General features: G+C 39.6%; 1 protein-coding gene across 2 annotated transcripts in view; it reads right to left on the bottom strand.

Moving 5' to 3' along the window:
- Window positions 1–24,607, bottom strand: part of TTC39C (tetratricopeptide repeat domain 39C) — a 95,379-nt gene that overhangs the window by 26,647 nt on the left and 44,125 nt on the right. For both annotated transcript variants that reach the window (XM_077135784.1, XM_077135785.1), the window contains exons 5-6: window positions 20,269–20,623; window positions 18,413–18,581 (exon numbers count right to left, since the gene is read on the bottom strand). In XM_077135784.1, the coding sequence (XP_076991899.1) occupies window positions 18,413–18,581; window positions 20,269–20,623 (524 nt within the window). The remainder of the gene's footprint in view (window positions 1–18,412; window positions 18,582–20,268; window positions 20,624–24,607) is intronic.

The following is a 24,607-nucleotide window of genomic DNA, read 5'->3' on the forward strand; positions in this document are numbered from 1 at the left end:
CACTCAAGAAGAGAAGTAATTAACGGTTTTGCACAGATTTGGGACTTGGCATGACTTAAACTTTACCACCATGCCTTTGGCTGCTGGATTGAGTAGAGAAAGAGCAAAAGCAGGGAGACAGGAGGCACTGCAACAACCAACAAGAAAAACCATGGTGACTGGAGCAGGGCAGGTAGAAAGAAATGGTCTTATTATCCATATATTTTTAAAGAGTAGAGCCAATGAGATTTACTAATGCTTTGGATATGAGGTGTGAACGAAAGAGATAAGTCAAAGATAATGCCAAGGTTTTTTGCAAAGGAGGATAGAGTTAGCGTCAAAGAAGACGCAGATGAGTGCAGGAAAACAGCAGCTCTGGGGACAAGGCAAAGAGCGTGGATGAGCTGCCTATTGGAGATGGCAAGGAGGAGGTTAAACCTGAGTCTGGAATTCAAGCGGGAACTCTGAGCTAGAGAATAAACATCGGGATCACAGGATATGTGAATAGCCATGAGACTGGATCCTTGAAAGAAAGAAATAAGACAGGAAAGAGAAAAGTCCAACAGCTCAGGTATCCCTTCCAGCAGGGGGAGACTGAAGAGGAGTGAGCTCAGAGGCAAAGCTGGAGAACAGGCGCTCCTGGAATTGAAAGAAAGAGAAGAGGAAATCAGCAACACTGAAAAGAAATCTACACTGGAGGAAATTCATCTCTTCGGACACATGGCAATAACAAGTATTTAAAGCAAGAATGCTGAGCATGTGTAAAGGATATAAGAAGAGGTTTCTGAAATTCTTAATTAATAAACAAAATCCCTTATAGAAGAAGTGACTATTTGGTGTGAACATGAGACACAAAAGAGAAGCAAAAGATGATGCTGAAACAATACTTGCTAAGAAGCAGGGCAGAAGAGTTCAGTGAGGCCCCAGAAGGAAATGGATCAGCATACTGTATGTCATTGCTGACCACATACACAAACTGTCAACTGGTAAAGTGTACACAGATTTTCATACCTCAGGGATGTTCTGTGGATTTCCATTTGTCCTTTCATGGTCTGTACAAATGTCTGATATGAGAACTCCCCAGAGCCTATTACAAATATCCACATAAATCCCAAATGATAATTATAGTCAATACTCTAGAGTCTAATAACATTCTAAACAGTGGTTATTTGCTGGAATGCAAGATTTTTATCTGCTCCTTGATGCACTTTTGTATTCTGCCTATGTTCTCAAATAGACCTGCATAATTCAGACAAAACAAGTTAGGTGAGAATATACATTGTGATGCTGAGCCTGAAAAGGCGAAGTGAACAGTCTTTAGAAAATGTAGCTTTAACAAGCTTATTTTGGTCTATCATAAAAGTTTCTGTGTGGGGGGGGGGGCACTGTAAGTCACATGCCCGATAAGATGGCTAACACTCTTCCTGGATCAACTCGTGGAATCTGCACACTTTGCTGAAGACCACATGCTGTTAAAGGTGGGGCCAGTGTGATGCAAAGGTCGTCAGTCTAACTCCAGCTCAACACCCCTAACCTCCATGTGCCACCCCTGCCTCCTTATATACATATGGTCTCCCCTCTCCTCAGGCTCTGCCTCCTCTGTTACCACTTCCCCCAGACATTCCTAACATAAAGACCGCTCATTCACCTAGCACTTTTCTTTTATTGGCTTGCGCCTTTTCATGCATTCATACTGCTAGCTTCATAATTAAATTGTAGGATTCTTGTGGGCAAGGACTTTCTCCATTTTCCTTAGCCTCCTTCAGGTCTTTTGCGTCATAGACAATGAATATCTGATGGTGTGTGAGTAATGGAATATAGCAGTTATGTTTTCAGCACCTCCACATAAATGGACAGCAACTCCCTTGAAAAGTTGGTCATGTAACCAAATCTACCACTAATGGAAGAGGAACTAAATAATGTACCAGTTATAAGATTTCCTTGGTCTCTTAAAGGTTACGCACATGATTTGACCCATATTATGACAAAATTTGAGATGGAAAGTGTTTCTTAATGGGATTTACAACTCAGACACAATTCTTTCTAAATAGGGAAGGAACATTTGATGTGCCTGATCCAGCCCTGGGTGCTTTACCTATGTTGTATTATTTAAAGCTGACATCATCTCTCACAGGTATTGCTCTCTCAAGACAGATCAGGAAACAGACTTTAAAAAGCTCAGCCAGGCCAGGAAGTGGAAAAGCTCATTTTGAGGAGAGCCTGATGTTTTTTTCTGCTATGCTAAAAACTACCTTTTAAAATTAAAGGAAAGGAATTTATATGAAAAACAGCACTAAATTAAAAAGAAATGTGATTAAAGATTCTATCAAAAAATAACAGTGAAGGGGATAATGCAAAGAATTAACTCAGAAAAACAAAGACCATAGAAGTACAGGACATACTCATCTAAATCATAGCCACACTACCCCAAGAAAACAGCAATTCAAGAAGACAAACCCAGAAAATATGGTATAATATGCATATAATATGCATAGAGCCTGTTATGAGAGAAACAAATTGACACCATAATCAGGAATGTGATTTTAAATTGTTTTCTCAGAACTAAATGACAATCTCTGTAAAGGATATCAAGTGGCAAGATACTATCTGTAGGGTTTTGAGGGGTTCTTTTCATTGATGAATTAGAGACACTGCCAAACTTAAGTTCCTAAGAATTTTAGGCTGCAAACCAAAACAGGATTTAACACACGTTTTCTAAAATGAAAATAAGAATGAATTCCCAACCTTTGAGGAGAAAAGGATTTAGTGGGGAAAACTACACAAAGTTATAAAAAGCAGAATAATCCCAGCTAGTTTGAAAACTAAAGTACCATAAAAGATATTATTTCAGCTTTACTGAAATATAATTTACACAAAAGAAAATTCATACTTTTAAAGCACACAATTAAGAGGTTTCTTAGTATTATTCATAGAATCACAAAATTTGAAAAACTAGAAGAAACCTTAAACATTATACAGCCTAGTGTTTCCCAAAATTTTTTCTACAGTACTCTACCAGTCTCACAACCTACTATATGAAAGAGAACTTTCCTGGTCAAATTAACTGGGAAAACACGGCATACCTGCATGTTCTATCTCCCTTTTGAAGAATCGCGGGGCATAACTCATGTGTCTGAGAAGTCCTGCAGAGAAATCTCAGGATATCTCAATTTATGTGACCATGGAATCTCTTTTCATGGAACATATACTAAGAGTCCATCAAACCAATGTTCCAAGGCTGATGCTTTGGAAATCTCCGATTCATTCCAATCCTTTAACTTTTCAGGTAAAGAAATGGAACAACAGAAGGGCATTTGGCTTGACTGAGCTCTCACAGCTCTTTTTTTTTTTTTTTATCTGATGCATGAGCCACCAGTTTTAAGTATAAAGCATATTTACTGTTTATGACCAAGCCAGAACCAGAAACTAGATTTCCAGACTTCTAGTCCAGTGATGTGTAGCACTAAAGAAACAGCAAAAACTGAAGCTCTAAAACAGTATGTCAACAGATGCCCACAGCTAACAAGCTCTCTACAAGAAACCACAAAAGAGCAAGGGTGCTACACTAAACTAAGAAAAATGTGCAGACTTGAGAAATTATTGTGTTCAAATACAAAGGCGTCCAAATCCATAAAGAAAAACTAACAGAAAAATTTCGTGTTACAGTCTGAGAAAAAATAAAGTTTTATAGAAGAGTTTTGGATAAAGGATGGGTAAAGGTGAGAAAAGCTATTTTCTAAAACTAAACTCGGTGTCATCCCTCAGTGGGAGTTGGCTGTATGCTGATTAGCATTAGAAAACTAAGAATAAAAGAACAATGACTGCAGGGATAAGACCGTAATATTTAAAATATGAGAAATCAAAGTAAACTACTAAAATCATCTTTTCAACCTGAGAGCAAAGAAAAGTTGACCAAAAAATACATAAGCAGGGGCAGAAACAAACATCAAAAGAAGAATAAAGCCGTAGGCCTAAAGGGTGATGGAAACAACCACATGCATCATGTACACAATCACATCTGCACAAGCACAACCCTGCCAAGAGAAAGGAGATGCCCGCTCTTCGACCTGCCCCTCCCCACCAAATGCTCCAGCCCCACTGAGCTCATCTCCCAAGGATCTGACCTTTTCTCCGCCTTGACTTATTGGCTGGCTCACACTCCACCCCACCTGTGCCCTTACCTCTATCTGCACACCCATACTGACTCCTCAAGAAATATCCCAAGCAGCCCCACCCACTCTGCCTCCTCTCCCCTAGCGGTGAGCTGCACCGGGCTTTACCTCCCGATGGTTTGTTCTGCATGCTATGACCTGGCCACGTGTGCACCTGCAGTTCCGATCCCCACCCCACCCCGACCCCAGCACGTGGACTGTGCCAACTTCACCTTCAGATCTAACAGCAGCCACAGCCACGCCATCCTCACTGCTGCTAATAACCACCCGGCGCTCGAGAGGGGCGCCATGTGGGGCACCGCCTCCCAGGTGCCAGCCCCTCTACTCCCAACGGCAGAACCAGGCCAGCAGAGCCACTTCACTGCGGAGGGCACGGAGTTTAAAGAGACGGGACCGCCCACCCGCAACACCACGCAGACCACTTCACTGCGGAGGGCACGGAGTTTAAAGAGACGGGACCACCCACCCGCAACGCCACACGAACCACTTCACTGCGGAGGGCACGGAGTTTAAAGAGACGGGACCGCCCACCGGCCACGCGGAGGACAAGGACCACAGAATGCCAACAGGGCTGCAGCACACAGTTATGAGGTGGCATCAAGGGGACTAATTACAGTTACAAAAGAAACATGAAAATGAACATTTAAAGTAACCAAAAACCTTTAGGCCCCTCTAACACTTTCAGGTAAAACAAAGAAATACAGGCAGAACTTGAAGAATACGATCAAATCCTAAACCAATCAAATCCTAAACCAGAACACTGACATTTCACTTTTTTCTAGAAACACAAACACATAAGCTATCCTAAGTATTAAGACAATGAACTATAAAACAAGCTACATTAAGGAATCCCAGAAATAAAATGGAAAAAAAAACTGAAAACAAATCTCTCTTTATATAATTTAACATGATAATCCAAAAAGTTAATCATAAAATTAAGAAATCAATATAATAAAAATACATTTTTATATAACTGGAAGTAGTTCTTAGTTACATATTTAAAATGTAATTAGAGGAAATAGAAAACTATAATATAATACCAAAATCGATATAACAATAAGTGAACATATATTAAACATTTCAAGAGGGTATTTAACAGCAAGCGAGAATGCTTTTAAAGGTTCAGCAAAGGTTTAGTTGCTTTAAGTGACTTGTTTCTCCAAAATATAAAAAAGTCCATTAATCAACTCATTTTTAAAAATAAATCAGGCTCAGAACTCCAGTGCATTACTGGTGGATTTGTAAAATGGTGCAGCCACTACAGAAAGCAATATGATGGTTCTTCAAAAAGTTAAATATAGAATTACCATTTGACCTAGCAATTCCACTTCTAGGTATATATTCAAAGAAAACGAAAACAGGTGCGCAGATATTTGCACACCAGTATTTATAGCAACATTATTCACAACAGCCCAAAGGTGGAAGCAACTCAAGTGCCCATCACACAACAGAGTATTATCTGGCCATGACAAAAGAATAAAATTATGAGACACGCTGTAACATGGAAGAACCTTGAAAATATCTGCTCAGTGAAATAAGCAAGACAAATAAGGGCAAATACTGTGTATCACTTAAAAGAGATTAGAAATAACAAATGTGCAGACAGCAGATAAGTGGTTACTGGGAGGCAGGAGGAGAAGGCTAGCAGGAGTGGGTTTTGCTTTTTTTTGCTTTTTTCTTAAAGCAAGCCTGGAAAAGATTAAAATTTCTAAACAAGTTAACTGTGTCACAGAACAGCAAGAACAACAGAAAAACAGGTTATTTTTAAAGCCTATCAGGAAGGAGCCCATCCCCTGAATATTTATATTTCCCTTTATATTTACATTTAAGTATGTACATATATGTAAATTATTAGGAAATAAAATCAGTGGGATGTACAAGCAAAAACATTGGATTAGGAAAGAAGGCTGGAATTCTAGTTCCTTCCTAATCCCAAAATAATTGTGTATACTTGCACATGCTTATTTTATCTGGACTCCTGTTTACCATATACAAGGGAAGACAGATAAATGAAAAAATATATATTAAGTCTTAAAGGGAGAAATAAAGGGTGACATGACTAAACTTAGAGATATCCTCAGTAGTGAATAAGAAATATTATAAATATAACATTAAAATTTCCCAATAATACACAGAAACTGATAAACTGATAGTTTAATACAGATGAGAGAACAAATTATTAAAATACTATATTTTTTAAAAGTAATAATGGTACATTTGTTCTATTTAAGATATGTTATAAAATCACAATTAGCAAACTATGAAATATTAATTTAAGGACAGATATATAAAAGATGGACTATAAAGACACTTCAAAGATGGGTTCAAAAAAAAGGTTCATTTCAATAACCTTTGAATCAAAGATATTACTATTCCTGAATTACAGGATGGGTCAGAATTAAATCAGACTCATATCTCAGACAGGAAAAGAGGAATGAGAATGCATGAAGTAAGATGGTTTTTAAAATATCAGTTTACGATTAAAATAAAAGAATAGTCTATAGATCCCGTTTTGGGAAAGAAGATAAATTTCCAAAGAATCGAAATCTACTACAACAATAATGTGCAAACATTTGAATGTTCAAGTCTTTCACACTAAAGTGTAATGATAATTCAGGATGTGAAAGTCTTAGATATTTATTATATCTCCTAACGGAGATATTTATTATATTGCTGTGTTATACATTTAGAATTTGGGCAAATATGTAAGAAAAATACATCATACTCAAAAGTCATTAAACTTGGCTGAATCAACAGTTTATATTCAAAGCAACAGTATATAATTATAGAGAAAATATTCAACCTTAATAGCACTTCTTTAAACATCTTTATTGAAATATAATTCAAATACCATAAAATTCACCAATTTAAAGTACACAATTCAATGTGCTTTAGTATAATCACAGAGTTGCCCAATCACTACCATAAGCTAAGTTTAGAATATTTTCATCACTGAAAATAAATCACTCCACACTTTCCCCCATCTACTTCTATCCCAAGCAAGCAATAATCTATTCTCTGTCTCTACAGATTTGCCTTTTCTGGAGGTTTCATATAAAGAGAATCATATCATACATGGCTTTTTTTGGACTGGTTCTTTGACTTAGCTTAATGTTTTCAAGGTTCATGCATGCTGTCAGCATGTATCAGTATTTGATTCCTTTTTATTGCTGAATAATTGTGCTGGTTTGAAATGATGTATGTACCCTAGAAAAGCCACGTTTTAATCAAAATCCCTTTTTGTAAAGGCAGCTGTTTCCTCTAATCCCTAGTCAATACTTTAGGTTTGAAACTGAAACTGTAATTAGATCATCTCCCTGGAGATGTGATGTAATCAAGAGTGGCTGTCAAGATTTCCGGAGAAGATGGCGGCTTAGTAAGACGCGTGGGTCTTAGTTCCTCCTCGAGAACAGCAACTAAAGAAACAGAAACGATACAAAACTGCTCCCGGAGCCACGACAGAGAACAAAAAGACAGCGTACCCCATTCTGGGACGGCTGAACGGGCAGGGAGAATCCGCTGCGGTGAGAACGGGCAGGGAGAATCTGCTGCGGTGAGATCACCGAAGGGCGCGCGCTTCCCTGGGCCCGGGTGGCTGGTGATCGGGGACCCTTCCACACACGTGGCTTCCCAATCTGACTGAGAACGCTGGATAGCCGGGCCCTCCCGCCATGCTTGGCGTCTCGGGCGGCTGGGCGATTTGGACTGGCACCCCCCCAAGCCGCGGTGGCCAGCGCCCCCACCTCCACGCGCAGTTTCCGGGCTGACTGCAAGCATTCCCAAGCCGCTTTGGCGACCCGCCCGCATAGCAAGAGTTTCCCAAAGTTAAAGGAGCCACAGCATCTTTTACTGGTGGGACCCGCAGACAGACGAGCGCCACGAGCACCACCTACTGGGCAGGATAAGAAAAACAGAGCCCAGAGATTTCACAGAAAAACCTTTCAACCAGCTGGGTCCCACACCCAGGGAAATCTGATTAAATGCCCAGACGCCAGCAGAAAATAACGAATCACGCTCAGAAAATTGAAGATATGGCCCAGCCAAAGGAACAAACCAATAGTTCAAATGAGATACAGGAGCTAAGACAACTAATGCTGAATATACGAACAGAAATGGAAAACCTCTTCAAAAACCAAATCAATGAATTGAGGGAGGACATGAAGAAGGCATGGGCTGAACAAAAAGAAGAAATAGAAAATCTGAAAAAACAAATCACAGAACTTATGGGAGTGAAGGACAAAGTAGAAAATATGGAAAAAACAATGGATACCTACAATGGTAGATTTCAAGAGACAGAAGCTACAATTAGTGAACTGGAGGATGGAACATCTGAATTCCAAAAAGAAACAGAAACTATAGGGAAAAGAATGGAAAAACTTGAGCAGGGGATCAGGGAACTGAATGACAATATGAAGAGCACAAATATACGTGTTGTGGGTGTCCCAGAAGGAGAAGAGAAGGGAAAAGGAGGAGAAAAACTAATGGAAGAAATTATCACTGAAAATTTCCCAATTCTTATGAAAGACCTAAAATTACAGATCCAAGAAGTGCAGCGCACCCCAAAGAGAATAGACCCAAATAGGCGTTCTCCAAGACACTTACTAGTTAGAATGTCAGAGGTCAAAGAGAAAGAGAGGATCTTGAAAGCAGCAAGAGAAAAACAATCCATCACATACAAGGGAAACCCAATAAGACTATGTGTAGATTTCTCAGCAGAAACCATGGAAGCTAGAAGACAGTGGGATGATATATTTAAATTACTAAAAGAGAAAAACTGCCAACCAAGACTCCTATATCCAGCAAAATTGTCCTTCAAAAATGAATTAAAACATTTTCAGACAAAAAGTCACTGAGAGAATTTGTGACCAAGAGACCAGCTCTGCAAGAAATACTAAAGGGAGCACTAGAGTCAGATACGAAAAGACAGAAGAGAGAGGTATGGAGAAAAGTGTAGAAAGAAGGAAAATCAGATATGATATATATAATACAAAAGGCAAAATGGTAGAGGAAAATATTATCCAAACAGTAATAACACTAAAAGTTAATGGACTGAACTCCCCAATCAAAAGACATAGACTGGCAGAATGTATTACGACCCAGCAATACCACTGCTAGGTATCTACTCAAAGGACTTGAGGGCAAAAACTCAAACGGACATTTGCACACCAATGTTTATAGCAGCATTATTTACAACTGCAAAGAGATGGAAACAGCCAAAATGTCCATCAACAGACGAGTGGCTAAACAAACTGTGGTATATACCTACGATGGAATATTATGCAGCTTTAAGACAGAATAAACTTATGAAGCATGTAATAATATGGATGGACCTGGAGAACATTATGCTGAGTGAGTCTAGCCAAAAACTAAAGGACAAATACTGTATGGTCCCACTGATGTGAACCGACATTCGAGAATCAACTTGGAATACAACATGGGTAACAGAGACCAGCAGTAGTTAGAAACAGGGTAAGACAATGGGTAATTGGAGCCGAAGGGGTACAGATTGTGCAACAGGACTAGATACAAAAACTCAAAAATGGACAGCAGAATAATACCTAATTGTAATGTAACTATGTTAAAACACTGAATGAAGCTGCATCTGAACTATAAAAAAAAAAAAAGAGTGGCTGTCAAGCTGGATTAGGTGATGACATATCTCCACCCATTCGGGTTGGTCTTGATTAGTTTCTGAAGTCCTACAAAAGAGGAAACATTTTGGAGAATGAGAGCAATTCAGAGAGAGAAGAACAGAACAACATAATCACGAGAAGCAGAGTCCATCAGCCAGTGACCTTTGGAGATGAAAAAGGAAAATGCTCCCGGGGAACTTCATGAAATAGGAAGCCAGGGGAAGAAGCTAGCAGATGACGCCAGGTTCGCCATGTGCCCTTCCAGATGAGAGAGGAACCCTGACCGTGTTCACCATGTGCCTTTTCAGATGAGAGAGAAACTCTGTGTTTGCCACGTGACCTTCCATTTGAGAGAGAAACCCTGAACTTCATCAGCCTTCTTGAATCAAGGTATTTTTCCCTGGATGTCTTAGAGTGGACATTTCTATAGACTAGCTTTAACTGGGATATTTTCTCACCCTTAGAACTATAAACTAGCAACCTATTAAATTCCCTTTCCTAAAAGCCATTCCGTTTCTGGTATATTGCATTCCGGCAGCTAGCCAACTAGAACAATATTCTATTGCATAGATATATCACATTTTGCTTCTCCATTAATCAGTTAATGGACATTTGCGTTTTCCCCCTACTTTTTGGTTAATATGAATAATAATATGGACATATGTTTTCATTCTCTTGGGTAGTCCACAAGTGGAATTACTGGGAATTACTTTTTAAGCAATGCCAAACTGTTTTCCAAAGTGGCTGCACCATTTCACATTCCTACTAGCAATGAACAAGGAGTCCAAGTTCGCCACATCCTAGCCAACACTTGTTATTATCTTTTTGAGTACAGGCATCCTAGTGGGTTTGCAGCAGTATTTCACTGTGGTTTTATATGCATTTCCTTAGTGACTTACAATGCTAGCATCTTTTCACATGCTTTTTGGCCACTTGTACATCTTCGAAGAAATTTCTATACAAATCCTATGCCTATTTTTAATTGGGTTGTTTGTCCTTTTTCTTGTTGAGTCTAAGAGTTCTTTATAAATTTTGGAGACAAGTCCCTTATATATAATTTGCAAATATATCCTCTCATTCTGTGGATTGTCTTTACTCTCTTGATAGTACCCTTTGAAACACAAAAGTGTTTAACTTTGATGTAGTCCAATTTATGTATTTTTTTCTTTTGTCACGTATGCTTTTAATGTCATATCTAAGAAACCACTGCCTAACCCAAGAGTTCTATAGTTTTAGCTCTTACGTTTAGGACTCTGGCCCATTTTAAGCTAATTTTTGCATATGGTGTGAGACAGGGGTCAGCTTTATTCTCTTGCATGTAGAAATCTAGTTGTTCCAGCACATTTTGTTGAAAAGACTCTTCCCACTGAAAATGTCTTATACCCTTATCAAAAATCAATTGATCATAAATGTAAAGGTTTCTTTCTTCATTCCCAACTTTATTCCATTGACGAATCTATTTTTATGCCAGTCCACAGTGTCAGGATTACTGCAGCTTTGCAGTAAGTTTTGAGATCAGAAAGTGTACATCTAACTTTGTTCTTCTTTTTTCAAAATTGTTTTAGATATTCTGGGTCTCTTGAGTTTCCTGATGAATTTTAGGATCAGTTCGTCAATGTTTGCCAAAAAGCAAGCTGTGATTTTTACAGAGATTTCACTGAAGCTGTAGATCAATTTGGGGGAGTATTACCATCACAGCAGCACAGTCTTCTGATCTGTGAACATGGGGTGCCTTTTCAGTAATATTCTAAGAACTATTTTAAATTACTTTAATTTATATCGTTATAGAAATAAAATTAAATTGAAAAATAAAACTGTGGGGAGGAACGCTGTTGCTGATACCACACACAATAAGGAATGACTGTACTCTGGCCCACTGTGTCTCAAGCATAATCTCCCATCACAAAATAAGGGCTTCAGATCTGTTAAGACTCTTTGACACTAATAATGACACCAGTGGGACCCCAAGGAAAAAAAATTTTTACTCCAGTACTTGCCATCACAGTAAAATACTGGGCAACATATACTTAGAAAATAGCAGGGAAACAACAGTGAAACATCCCAACAACAATTCTCCAACTAAAGGGAAATTCTAATTATTAACACTTATGGAAATCTAAATAGTCTGCACAGCAGTTATTTATAAAAACTGTATTAACACATGAAAATAAAAAGATTCGTGAACAAAACTGCATAATGTCTTATATGCACATATTGAGATGACAAAATAACTTGAAGTAAAACAACTTAAATGTTAATTATCACTGAGTTGTTATTTTTATGAAGTTGCTTAAGTTCTTAAAATAAACTATTAGGTGTGTGTTTTTAAATGGCAGGCCCTCCTTGCCTCCTGTATCATGCAGAAGCACACGTCCTGACAATCCACTGACTTATGACTCGGCACTCACTGTGCTGAGCAGAACTGGTTTAGGAATACTGATATAAAGGACACCTACCAATCGATTCTGCACTTCACCTACCCTAGAACTGTGGCTGATGTACGCAAGGGAAGGCTCATCCTCTTATGTGCACTTAGTGAGCTTAGGGATAAGTCAAGTTAACCTTCTACTTGCCTTTTCACCCAAAAGCTTGTAAAGACAGGGTTAAAAGGATAGCTAGCAAATGAGTTTACATTATTAGCAATCTGAATTACTCTCATCTCATTTCAGTGAAGAGAGTCATTAAACCAGGCAATGCAGATTTGCCTAGCTAGACAGTGAAGACAAATACATCCTCCATTTCCCCTGCACCAGATTAAATGAATCTCTCACTTTGTGTGCCTTAAGAATAAAGGGCAACCCCACTTTCTGGTGAAGTAATGACAGAGAAGATGACAATGAATAGAACTTCAGGGAATTATTTCTCTTCCTGCATTGCCTTTTTTCCTCATTCTATAAATAACAACATTACATCACGCTGACAAGGCAAAACTGTTCAAATACAAGAGGCAGGCTTGCCCTTCAACAGAGGCAAAGAAGGGCTGCTACCAACAGCTCTGATAATGTCAACCCAGCCCAGAGACAATAGGGCAGAGGGAAAGGCCCTCCTCCGGCCTGGGCACTTCTGGATTGGCCTCCGCTCTAACTGACCCCTGCAGGCCCTCTTCTCCCTTTCCTGATAAATTAATCCCTGGAGGTCAACTCCACTTTTCTGTGCCCCCATGATCATGACTAACGGGCTAGAGAGCAAACAGACTCCCACCTGTGAAACGTGATTTTACCTTAATAAAAGTACAGAAAGGAAGCACTGATTTTTTTTAAAGAGGCACCTCTCATAATTGAAGATGACATTAAAAAACGAGTGGAAAGAAAGTCCAGAAAACGGAATGCACGTACCCTGGGATAGAAGAGTGAAAGGCTTTCACCCAGAACATCATAGGGTTATAGAAAATAAGATAAGAATCTTCTAGAAGGAAACAGGACTCCAGGGTAACAGGAATATAGGGAAGCAAAGGTCAACCGCTGCTCTCCAGGGAGAGTAACCACATCCTACCACTGCACCTTCCTCGGCAGGGAGAGGGTAGAGAACGGGAGTGCCAAACAAATGAGCAGACCCGGCAGTCAGAGGGCTGTGCTTTAAAGGAAATACAAGTAAACAAGGCAGCTTCAAATAAGGACTCCAGAAGCAAGGACCATATCCCACCTTATTTCAAATGGTAGAAGGTACTAGACTTTACTGAAATACGAAGAACTGGTTGACTCTCGGCGCCTAACAGATTTAAGCAGCCAATACATTAAGGGCTTACTTATAGTAGAGAGCTGCTGCTAAGACAAAAAACCAATATGTTATTTTTATGTAAGTCTGAATGTATAGATAACACACACACACACATATATATATATATATTACACACATACACATTAAAGCTCATTGTAACTGAATGTTCTGCAGTGTGACCTCTAGGTCTTGAACAAACTTCCATTGTGTTAAGAAACAGCACTATAATTGTTTAAGAAGTGGTTGCAGCAAAGTGCCCTCCAGGCTGAGAAGCATATAGGTGTCGCACAGGATTTCTTGGCCTCTGATGTCTGTTCTCCAAGAAGCAGGCACAGGCTCAGTTAAATTCATTCACTTTTTACTTCATTCAAATTTAATTCAGTTTCTTATTATCACTTCTTTGAAATACAGGGTGTGACTCCAAAAAAATGAAACTGATTCTTTAGCTCACACACTAGAATTTAAATATCTTCTTCTGACAAGCTGCCACACAAGAACAGTAGGAAGTTCTTGACCACCACAGTTCCTTTGTTTGTTAAGAAAGGACACCACTCACATCACCCATAGACTTGCTGCCAAGAGAGGATTATTCACTGAGGGCAGTTCTATTAGGCTGAGATCCTAGGTTTAAAAAGGCCAGCGTGCTGGATATTCAAAGAAAGGATGGACCAGCCCAAGCTCAGCTTCAAATAAGAGTTCTCAAAATGTTTGTATAATAGCAATATACTCATTAGAATGTGTTTATCAACTGCAGAGGTAATTTATTTCCTTCATTCAAATATTTGAGCATTTATTTAGAGACAGATCAATGGACTAATAATCAAAGTTAGTCTCATTACTAATTACTAGTCACACCATATAAAGTATGTATATGAAAGTATGTACACAATATAAAATACATACATATATATATACATATACATATTACATAACAAGTAGATTGCTAAAACTGAATGTGGCTAAAACTGAAGGTGAGGAAAGTTGTGCAAATCTATGTTGCTTCAAGAAAAATGAAAGAGGACCAGAGAGAACTAAAAATACTTTACTAACATGTAGACTTTTCTCTAACTCCTCAAAAATAATCAAGGAAAATGTTCATCAATCCAATTTAACAGGGTGAAAATTACAGAAAAATTATAAAATGCAAAACCATAACCACCAATTCACATTTAAAATTGAGATTACTATGTAACCTGTAGGGTGGCTTCCCAAAAGCTGTCTGCATCATGGGCCTGGTTCCCACGGCACCTACAGCTAACCGCACACACTCATCATTCACGAGCTTTCCTGGCCGCCCTGGACACCGAAACTAGTCCTCTCTCTCGAAAGAGAAAAACGAAAAGAAAAAGAGGATTTGATACCACATTTCCCAGGCTTAGGCACCCAATAAGAATAACAACAGACATCACATGGCCACTTAAACAGCATTTACAACATGGTAGGTTCTGTATGAACTCATTCAATCTTCACAGCAACACAATGAAGTAGGTACTTATATTATTTCCATTTTTCTGACAAGGAAACTGAAGCACAGACAGGTTATGTGACCTGCCCCAGATCAAGAGTTAGCAAAGGGCAGAGCTGAGGTCCGAGCTGAGCAGTCCACCGCGCAGCGGCCTTGCTACTAACTGCTCAGCTCCACAAGGCTGAGAAGCCCCCATGCCCCGCAGAGCCGGCGGCACTCTGCGTACAGAAAGGTGCTCGGCTGGCAGGCTGGGAAGCTCCTCCACAGATGCCCTTCTCCCAGGATAAGCACGGACACCGGAGAAGTCAACCTACACGGCGCAGGGGCTGAAGACATCAGGGGCGGATGGAGATGGGTGGAGGTGGGGCCTCCGCTGAGACCTGGCGGCCACTAGCAGAGGTAGCAAAAAACGAATTCTTTCTGCAGCCTGGCAAGTGCCTCGGCAGTTCCAGGAACAGTAGGTGGGTGCCATGCTGAGGTGCCATGGAACCCACACACAAGGACTGGGGTAACATTTCACTGCGATGTTGCCAGGCGATGCCATGACAACAGGAAACGGTGAAGTCACTTCAACAAGGTGAGCGAGCAGCATGACAGGTCCCAGCGTGTCAAAGAAACCATCCAACCAAATGGGCTACCAGAGGACACCAACTAGTCCCTACACAACTAAGGGCAAAACCTGTTTAAAAAGAAAAATTGGTAAGGAGATTAAAAGAGGAAGGGGGTGACTGCAAATGATCTGAAAATGAGTCCAGGAAAATGAAAACTAACCACTCAGCACAAACAGAGCCTGTCACCCTGGAGGGTCACAGGCTGGCACAAAGGCAGAAACAAATTAGCCGATTCTGAGTCACTGAAGGAAGTAAGTCAATACGATGGCACCTGCCTGAATTAGAGGCCGTATACCCTGTTCTATGAGGGTTGTCGATCAAAAGTTCTCAAGAGGTCCTACTTTTAACCTAAATGTTCACTGGAAACACAAAACATTCTTGGCAAGCAGATTCATGCACTGAGCCATTGGTGTTTAGCCTTTGTCAAGAGCCAAACCACAGCTTCTCTGGGCAGAGCTCCCTGTCTCCAGAGAGAACGCTTCCTACAGCCTTACTTGGGAAGATGAATGAAATGCTGCTGTCAGGGCACCTTGAGAATAACATCAACTATATTTCCAGTTAGTCCTAAAATCCTTCCATTCCTCTGGGCCCAATGGAGGAGCCAAACAGAAACCCTTGTCACATTTTGCCTGGCCCTTGGGCTACAGTTCACTATGCAAAAGCAGTCACAAGCCATGTTTCCTTTCTCTTAAAACCAAAAGCCAGTTAAATAAACAAGCCTAGGGGAGATTTAACATCTATGTCTATATCCCGCTCACATCTATCTACCCTAAGAGAGACTGAATACCTGCTACGAGCTATAGTGTGGATCAATGTTGACCCCCAAATCATATATATGAGAATTCTTTGAGTGAGCAGTGGCTTTCTTACTTCTAGAATCATCCCAACAACAATGAATGGCTATTTTCTTTCAGCACTCGGTCCCCAATAGGAATGAATTAGTGGCACGAACTAAAACCATGCCACATTTTTTGGAGAAAAAGTTCAGTTCAACCAAAAGTTAAGCTTTTATTTTGAAATGAAAAATCAACTCAAATGTCCAGAAGGACAAAATATAAACCCTGGCTTTTATATTAATGGGTGACAGCTTCAAACCCCAATCGAGAACATTCAGTGATGAGTGGAGTAAAGGGAGCAAGTTCTAATAAATGTCTAATGCTATGGGGTCCCATTGTGTTGCACATAATTCCAAACTTTAGTTTCTCACCTATAGTCAGTAAATCTCTGTTAAACACTGAATCCAGTACCATCACATTTATAGCTATGTAAAATACAGAGTGCCTGCCCTTCGCAGAACTTGCATCTAAGAAAGCACTTCTTCCCTTCCCAACCTTCATTTCAGAAATGGTCACTGAAGTGAGAAGCTTAATCAATCTACAATTCCATTTTACCATGTTACCTCCTCCTGCATAAACCCAAGCAAATAGAGAAATTTTAGGAGCATGCACTTCTTTCCATCAAAGTAGGGCCATGGCACTGAGTTTGAAAGAACATGACACTAATAAATAGACATGACAGCACTAGAGACTGACCAAAACTATGTTTTTAGGGTATCAAGAGAATAAAAGGGGTGGAATACAACCAAAGGCTCACAAGTCTGAATGAAAAGAAAGACAATTTTGGGATAATGAAAAGAAAAGTAACTCGGGCATAGGTTTAGGTAATTCCGAACCTGGGGAGGCTTTTATGCTGTGCTCCTATCATAAACTACTAGTATCATCTTCAAACTACAAGTTGCATATTTAAAGGGCTTAGAGAATTACTAAGTTAGAGAGCTGCTCGGAGGAGTCTTCATCAGACTTAAGGAGTCTTGCACCTTCTCAAGAAAGAAGCTGACTGGGGAAGTAATAAACACGCCCTTTCCAACAACAACAAGAATCATGAACAAATCCTGCTGTGTTCATGAACGCGTTCCTAGGCAGAGAGCGTCACTAGTGCGTCTGCAGCTGGCCCAGGCCGACTAAGAGTGCTGCAGAGCCACTGGTAACTGAGGGCTGACGTCTTCAAGCCTCAAAAGGATTCACCCGCAGCTATCAGTAAGAACAGGGCTGGCAGACCGAGCCTAACAGTCATCTTTCAAATACACGTTTGATTTCTTAGAAGTATTTCCATTTTCCTACAAATCCTCATGCCCTCATGTGGGTAGGTTAAACAGGGACACAACGGAGAGGGAGAGGCCCCTCTAACGTCCTCAGCATGCTCTGCTTCCGCAGCCAGACAGCCCGAGCTCACCTGCCCTGGGAGCTCCAGAATTCCTCGAGCCTCTCCCAAGTCCCCTTTTTCTCTTCTATAATTTTATACCTGTATCATAGAGTTGTTCTGAGAATCTAATGGAATGGATACACACCTCTCAGGACAGTAGAGCCAAATGAAGCACATGAAAATGTAATAAAAGCTATTATTTCAAAGTTGAAGTAGCATTTGATACTGTTGACATTTAAGGCAATAACTTCTGTATAAACTGCTTGTAAGCCAGGATCAAAATGTATAAGCCAATTATTAGTGACTCCAGAGAAGAAAAAAATTGTTTTTGTGGTATCAATTGAGAGACTTACTATTGCTCATATGTCCTAAGCTTAGAGTACGCCAATCTTGTCTCATTACCAACAAGAACTCTTAGCCTACTTCACCCACGTCTCCTGAACAGAAGGTGAGAGATAAAAATCCCGAGTTCCTGGAAGAGTCTTCTTTACTGGTGATTCAATGACAGGGCTAAATAACAAGCTGTTCCTTGGCACTGTGGCATTCTGGCTCATCTGCAGTAGACCCCAAGCAAGAACCACAGATCTGACAATCAAAAAGGCTCTTTTTAAAAAGATGAGGAAAGCACTGTACCTCTAATCGTTGTATTCGTCCCTTGAAAAACATAAAGAGGGAAGAATTTGGATAAGCAGCTTCTTTTTTGAGAAGAATTTCCTTGGCTTCACCCAGGCCTGCTTTGCTATCACCGCCATCCAAGGCAAAAAATGGGCGGACAACAGTGTGGTACCAGAGGAGGGCTAATCTAAAGGAAGAGAAGAGAAGCATCGAGCAAATGGTCTTTCTTACACGGTTTGTCTGCATGTTTTTAGAATCGGCATGTGGCTCTTCCAATACACACTCCTTCCAAAAAGCTTATTCTGCAGTCTTTGAAGAAGTGACATCAGATTATCTTTTCTTCATTGTAATTGTATCAGTATTTGGAAAACTGCAACTTTAGCATAACATATAAGACAGCAGACTCTGATCGGCTAGGGCAGGGAGAATGAGGTAATGGAAGCACTTGGCTTTTCTGAGCCTTCTAGATGGGTCTTTGAAGATATGACTGGCTTAAATCTTTGAATTCTATATGAAACAGCACTGGTCACAATGATTTTCTGCCCCCTTATAATAAAATTTAGCATTACTCTTGCCAAAAGGAAAAATGCTGTTTGCTCTTGTTTTCACAAAAGTTGGGGTGTAAGCCTCAGAATCAATATTTAAATAAATGAACCATAGATTATATTAAACTGGATTAAAAAAAGTGAGAGAACCAGATAAAGAGTCCTTTCTCTGGCTTTTAAGAATACTCAATTTAATAAACAGATAACTAAATTATTTAAAATGTCCTTAATTCAAACTCATTACGTTCTAGAAAAATGCCACATTAAACTAGGTTAACAGAATGAATCCATTGGCATCTGCTTCAGCGAACAAGAATGTTTAACCACACAAACATTTTTACGTAAATGAATGTTTCTAGTATGCCACTAAATTTAATTCTCATAAGGAGAACATACTACTCTACTTATTAATTGAATTAATTTCTATATCAGAGAGAAGTACAGAATAATACTAATACAGAAACAAACTCACAAATTTCAAATTTGTTAAGCCAAATTAATAAAGGGCCATTGTATATGTTCAAGAGTTTGGGGAGACACACTTTTGAAATGTAAAATTAATGGTTTTTAATAGCTTTTTAATATCTTTAAGATATCAACATTAAAAAAAAATTGACAAGAGGGTGTGACATCAGATGACACATGTCTTCTACCTGGTAAAATAATTTAAATTTCAGATATCTGCCAGATATTTTACAAAAATCACATCATTGTTAACTGATGTAGAAATGGGTAAATCCTTTCCCTGGGTAATTACGTGTGCTTCCCTTCACTATCCCATTTAAATAACTGTCATTTAAGTTTAGACTGAATAAAGTCTAAACACGACTCACTGTAGTTGAACAGCACAAAATATTCACGCTATATATAAAGACCAATTAACCAATCAGAATCATCAAGAAAAATTACCCAATTCATGAGGAGTCTTTATAAGAATTAAAATTTCAGAATCCAAAAAAAAAAAAGGCTTGTCACATTTACATCTCTTAAATACCCCAATGAGGATCCTGAATTTCAATCACTGCGTTCAAAATCACAAAACTGCCTCTAAAATCATTCGAGGTTTAGAGACAATCACTTCACCTCCCCAAGGCACAGGATGCACAAGACTGAAGAACAGTGCCTCGTTCTCTAAGGTCAGTTTATAAACACCACCATCACAAAAAAAAAAAATTAACAGTCCTTGGCATTTTGTTTAAAGATGTAAGGCACGGCATCGTGTCAAACAACTGAGTATTTTACCTGAAGTTCCCTTTAAAGCCTCTGATTGTAGTTTACTTACTTTCAACACTATATTATCTACCAAAGCATTGCAATACAGCTACTCACGTAGCTAAAGGGGCCTTCATGTCCTTACTTTCGCTTGCATACATCAGTGAAGAGAGGCCCTGTAGGCGGTCTCCAGGAAAACCCAGCAGGTTGATGATTTTGAGCAGGTTTGGGGGCACCATGGATATGCAAAGGTGAAAAAGGCCATATCCAAAGCTGACAGCACCTTTCAGTCTGTTTAGAGACTCCTCAGACACCCCTTCAGCTACAACATGATTATCATTTGCAGCGTCAGAAGTGAAGGGCTCTTCAGTTAGCTTCTTCTGATACAGCTCCTGAAGGCTGTTGATGTCCAGATAGCATTTATTGTAAATCTTCCAGGCTTTCCTGAGAATCCACCCACCTTTTATATAAGCTACAGAGAGAAGGAGAGAAAAGCATTTTAAAATAGAAGCATTCAAAATAACTTCTGGACATTTATTGTAAAGGATATTAAAAAAAACACCTGGAAAAAAAAATCCAACAAAATTGTTAAAAACAAAAATGATTACGCATCCTTGCACCCTGTTTTCGTCATAGCGCTTCCTTAACCCCTTATTTGCTAACTTAACCCCTTCACCACACTGTAAGACCACTTGACAAGAACCATATTCTTTTTCTAAAAAACTTTTTTATTATATAATGTATATACAAAGCAAACAAAGAAAAAAGCAATAATTTTCAAAACACTCTTCAAGTTGTTACAGAACAGATCCCACAGTTTGTCAGGGGCTGTAGCATATCATTCTCTCAGATTTTTCCTTTTAGCTGCTCCAGAACTCTGGAGACTAGAAGGAATTTTTTTTATCATCACAATCAACTCTTTTTTCTTTTTTGTGAAAAATAACATATATACAAAGAAAGAAATAAATTTCAAAGCACAGTGCATCAATTACATGTAAAACAGATGTCAGAGTTTGGAATGGGTTACAATTTCACAATTTTAGCTTTTTATTTCTAGCTGCTCTACCATACTGGAGACTAAAAGAAATATCAATATAATGGTTCAGCAATCATACTAATTTTTTAAACCCTATGGTCTCTGTATAACTCCACCATCACCTCTGATCTTTCTCCCATTTTTTAGGGATATTTGGGCAATTCCCATTCTACTTTTCATGTTGGAAGGGGCTGAGATAATATGGGATAGGAACATGGAAATAGCTGATGTTTTAGAGAAGCTGGCCCCTCTGCATTTTAGGACTTATCTGGTCCAGGGACCCATCTGGAGGTTGTAAGTTTCTGGAAAGTTACCCAAGGGCATGGAACCTTTGTATAATCTTATATAATGCCCTAGGTGTTCTTTAGAACTGGCTGCAGTGGTTTTGTTTGGGGTTTGGCAGGTTATGGAAGGTAGCAAAGTCTAACTGAAGCTTGTGTAAGAGCAACCTCCAGAATAGCCTCTCAACTCATGTATTCTTTTATTCATTGTTCTATCAAGCCCCTCACACAATATCTAGCATGTGGTATATAAATATATACCACAAGCTGAATGAAAGAGGTAATGAATAAATACAAGCAAGCACTTGAACCCAAATTTTCTCTCACGTGTTGTGTGGAACCCTGAACTACCATGCCACTTTACTGATAACCTCTTTCATCAAACTTACACTTTTCTACCCTGTGTTTCATTCCATCTCAAGAGCAAGTTCTAAGTCTAACTCACTGCTAAGTTTATACCTCAGCCCCAACCATGGTATCTTGCCAAAAAAAAAAAGGCAAACAAAATGGATTAATACATGTTTACTGGGTAAACAAAAGGCCGATTTATTACCAAAAAGGTATTCACATTAAAAGCAGAAATGCACTAAACCCCAATTCACCACTATTTAATGCCTACTGCATAGTTTAATCACACTCCTATCAGGATGACTTTATTTTGCCCCACTGTCCCAGTCTACAGAGAAGCACAGCAAAGGAGGGTGGCAAAAATCATTTATTCCACACCTGGGAGTGGAAATCTGTTATTTTTAAGCACTTTCCTTATTTCCCATTCAGCCAAGTTTTCTTTACAGACACCTCTTGAGAACAGGTACCACCAAAAAGACTTGAGAGGGAAGGGGTCAGACCAGGGGCTTACCCTCCAGACCCCACTGGCCCCTCTCAGCACAAGCCCCCAGGCTCCTGCCCTCCACACTCCCTCCTGTATGGAGTAAGAGGGCCGAGGGGGTCGCCTTTGTATGTCTGAGCACATTGTCACATTTTCTGAGAAAAATGTCTTCTGTAGGATCTTCTGTAAAATAAAACATTGTCTCATAACTTCAGAGGAGGGCTTATCCACCTGGCCCTGTTACTGAAAGGAACCAATACTCTGACCCTATAGCATCAATGACATGACCTGTTGCAGGCTTCCATGTCCTTTAGTAAACCAAGTTTTTAAAAACTTACTTTAAGTAGTTCTTATGATTTATAACATCCTGATTCTTGAATTGAAAGTGATCTAAGACTCCATAGTCTCTGGAGAAAAGAGTAGCACAGCAGGCCCGATCTGTCCTTTGAAAGGCCTGCTTAGGAGGTTGGCACTTGGCTGAGGCCTGCAAACTTGGATTTGGGAAGGGTCTCCACCATTCCCAGAACTGCTGAGAGTGGCTCACTACGTCTCAACTGTTTGTACAAAAAAACTGGCTTTATGCTGAGCATCTGTTCTCTTGGAGTCTGGAATTTGAGTACGTGCCCAGGTAAGGGGTGCCCACATGACCAGCCAATAAAACCACTGGGTGCTGACTCTCTAAAGGGCTTCCGTGGTTGGCAACATTTCACACGTGTTGTCACATTTGCTGCTGTGGCCCCCTGGGAGAGGACTCCTGGAAGTCTCCCCCAGACTTCACCCCCATGCGCCTTTTTCCTTTGCAGATTGTGCTTGGTTCCCTCACTGTAATCAGTCTTAGCCAAGAATACAGCTCAATGCGGAATCCTGTAAGTCCTCTTGGCAAATCTTCGTATCTGGGGTGGTCATGGGGTCCATCTAGGTATCAAGCTAGCATTTGACATAAACTTATTCATTTCTGAAGACAGCCAGATCTCCTATGGAATTACAATAAAAAACACAGCCATCCTACAAATTCTGGGTCTTGAATGCCTATTGCCTAAGGCCACTGAAAAGCATGCTGTAAGACAGAACGAACAGGGAAAACAATTTAGTCCATAAAATTTTAAGGAAATTATTTTTACAACTGTATAATTCTGAAAGTAATATTTGTTTGAAACAGTTCAGTTTAACAAAAATACTTGCTGAGAAAATATAATATTTCAATACTGTTCTAGATGAACCAAAGAGAAGTAAGATATATATCATCCCTTTAAGAGGCTCAGGAGCTTCTCCCTTCCTAAACCAGAGCACTAGGGAAAAAAAGGATCTGAGAAGACCCTGAAACTTTTCTTTACCGTAAACAAAGTAGATTTCCAGGTGTTAGAGTGATCCAACACACCCAACACAAAAGAGAGGAGTCTCAGTTATGATCCCAAATGCCAAAGACTGCGTAGAACAATAAAAAAAAGAAAAACAATAGGAAATTGGGATATTATCCTTGAGAACCCAAGAGCAACTGGGTTCCAATTTAAAATCATCTTTGGCTACAAATGAAAAAAATGCAACAGCAAGGAAAACTGCAAAACCCTACAAACATTAATCAGCTATTTATTTTTTCTATAATGCATCCAAGACGGTGCTTAGCATCTGCGGGGTGCAAAAGAGCTACAAGACATTTTCTCAGTCCTCCAAAGGACTGTTACTGTTCCCACAGTAACATCGGGAAATTAAAAAAGAAAAAAGAAGTGTACAACGTAAGACTGTGTATGCACACAAATTTAAATGTTCCATTCTGTCATGTATAGAAAAATGAGAATAATATTGAGATTACTGAATTGTTTATTTCCTTTTCTGTCATTAAGTTATTTTCCATGTAACAAGGACACACATAAATTAGAAAGTACAAAATAAGTACTGCAGGATTCCGGGAAAAAACTTTACTTCCAATTATACCCACCCATGACTAACTGGAAATTTGGAGGGAAAAATTTAACTCCATTCTGTTCTGTATTTTCCAGGCTATCACCACTTGAAGGAAGTGGCACTTCAGTTCAGGGAAAGGCAGCATTCCAGAAGAGAGGAACAGGAGTGTGGGTTTGGAAGAGGAGGGGGACATGTTGCTTTCAGAGGCCCAGTGACAACACAGAGGGACGCTGAGATAAGAGAGGGGTGGTGGTGTCAACTCAGATGATCAAGGCCTCTCAACTGCAGGCTGAGGAATGAAGCAGGGAATTAAACAAACTGTCATAATTCAGATCTCAGGTGAGGAGTTGCACAAAAGTTTGGCAGCAATAGACACAAACACAAAAATTCATCAAACCCTCACTGCAC

Source organism: Tamandua tetradactyla, chromosome 18 (assembly GCF_023851605.1).
Source record: "Tamandua tetradactyla isolate mTamTet1 chromosome 18, mTamTet1.pri, whole genome shotgun sequence".
NCBI lineage: Eukaryota > Metazoa > Chordata > Mammalia > Pilosa > Myrmecophagidae > Tamandua > Tamandua tetradactyla.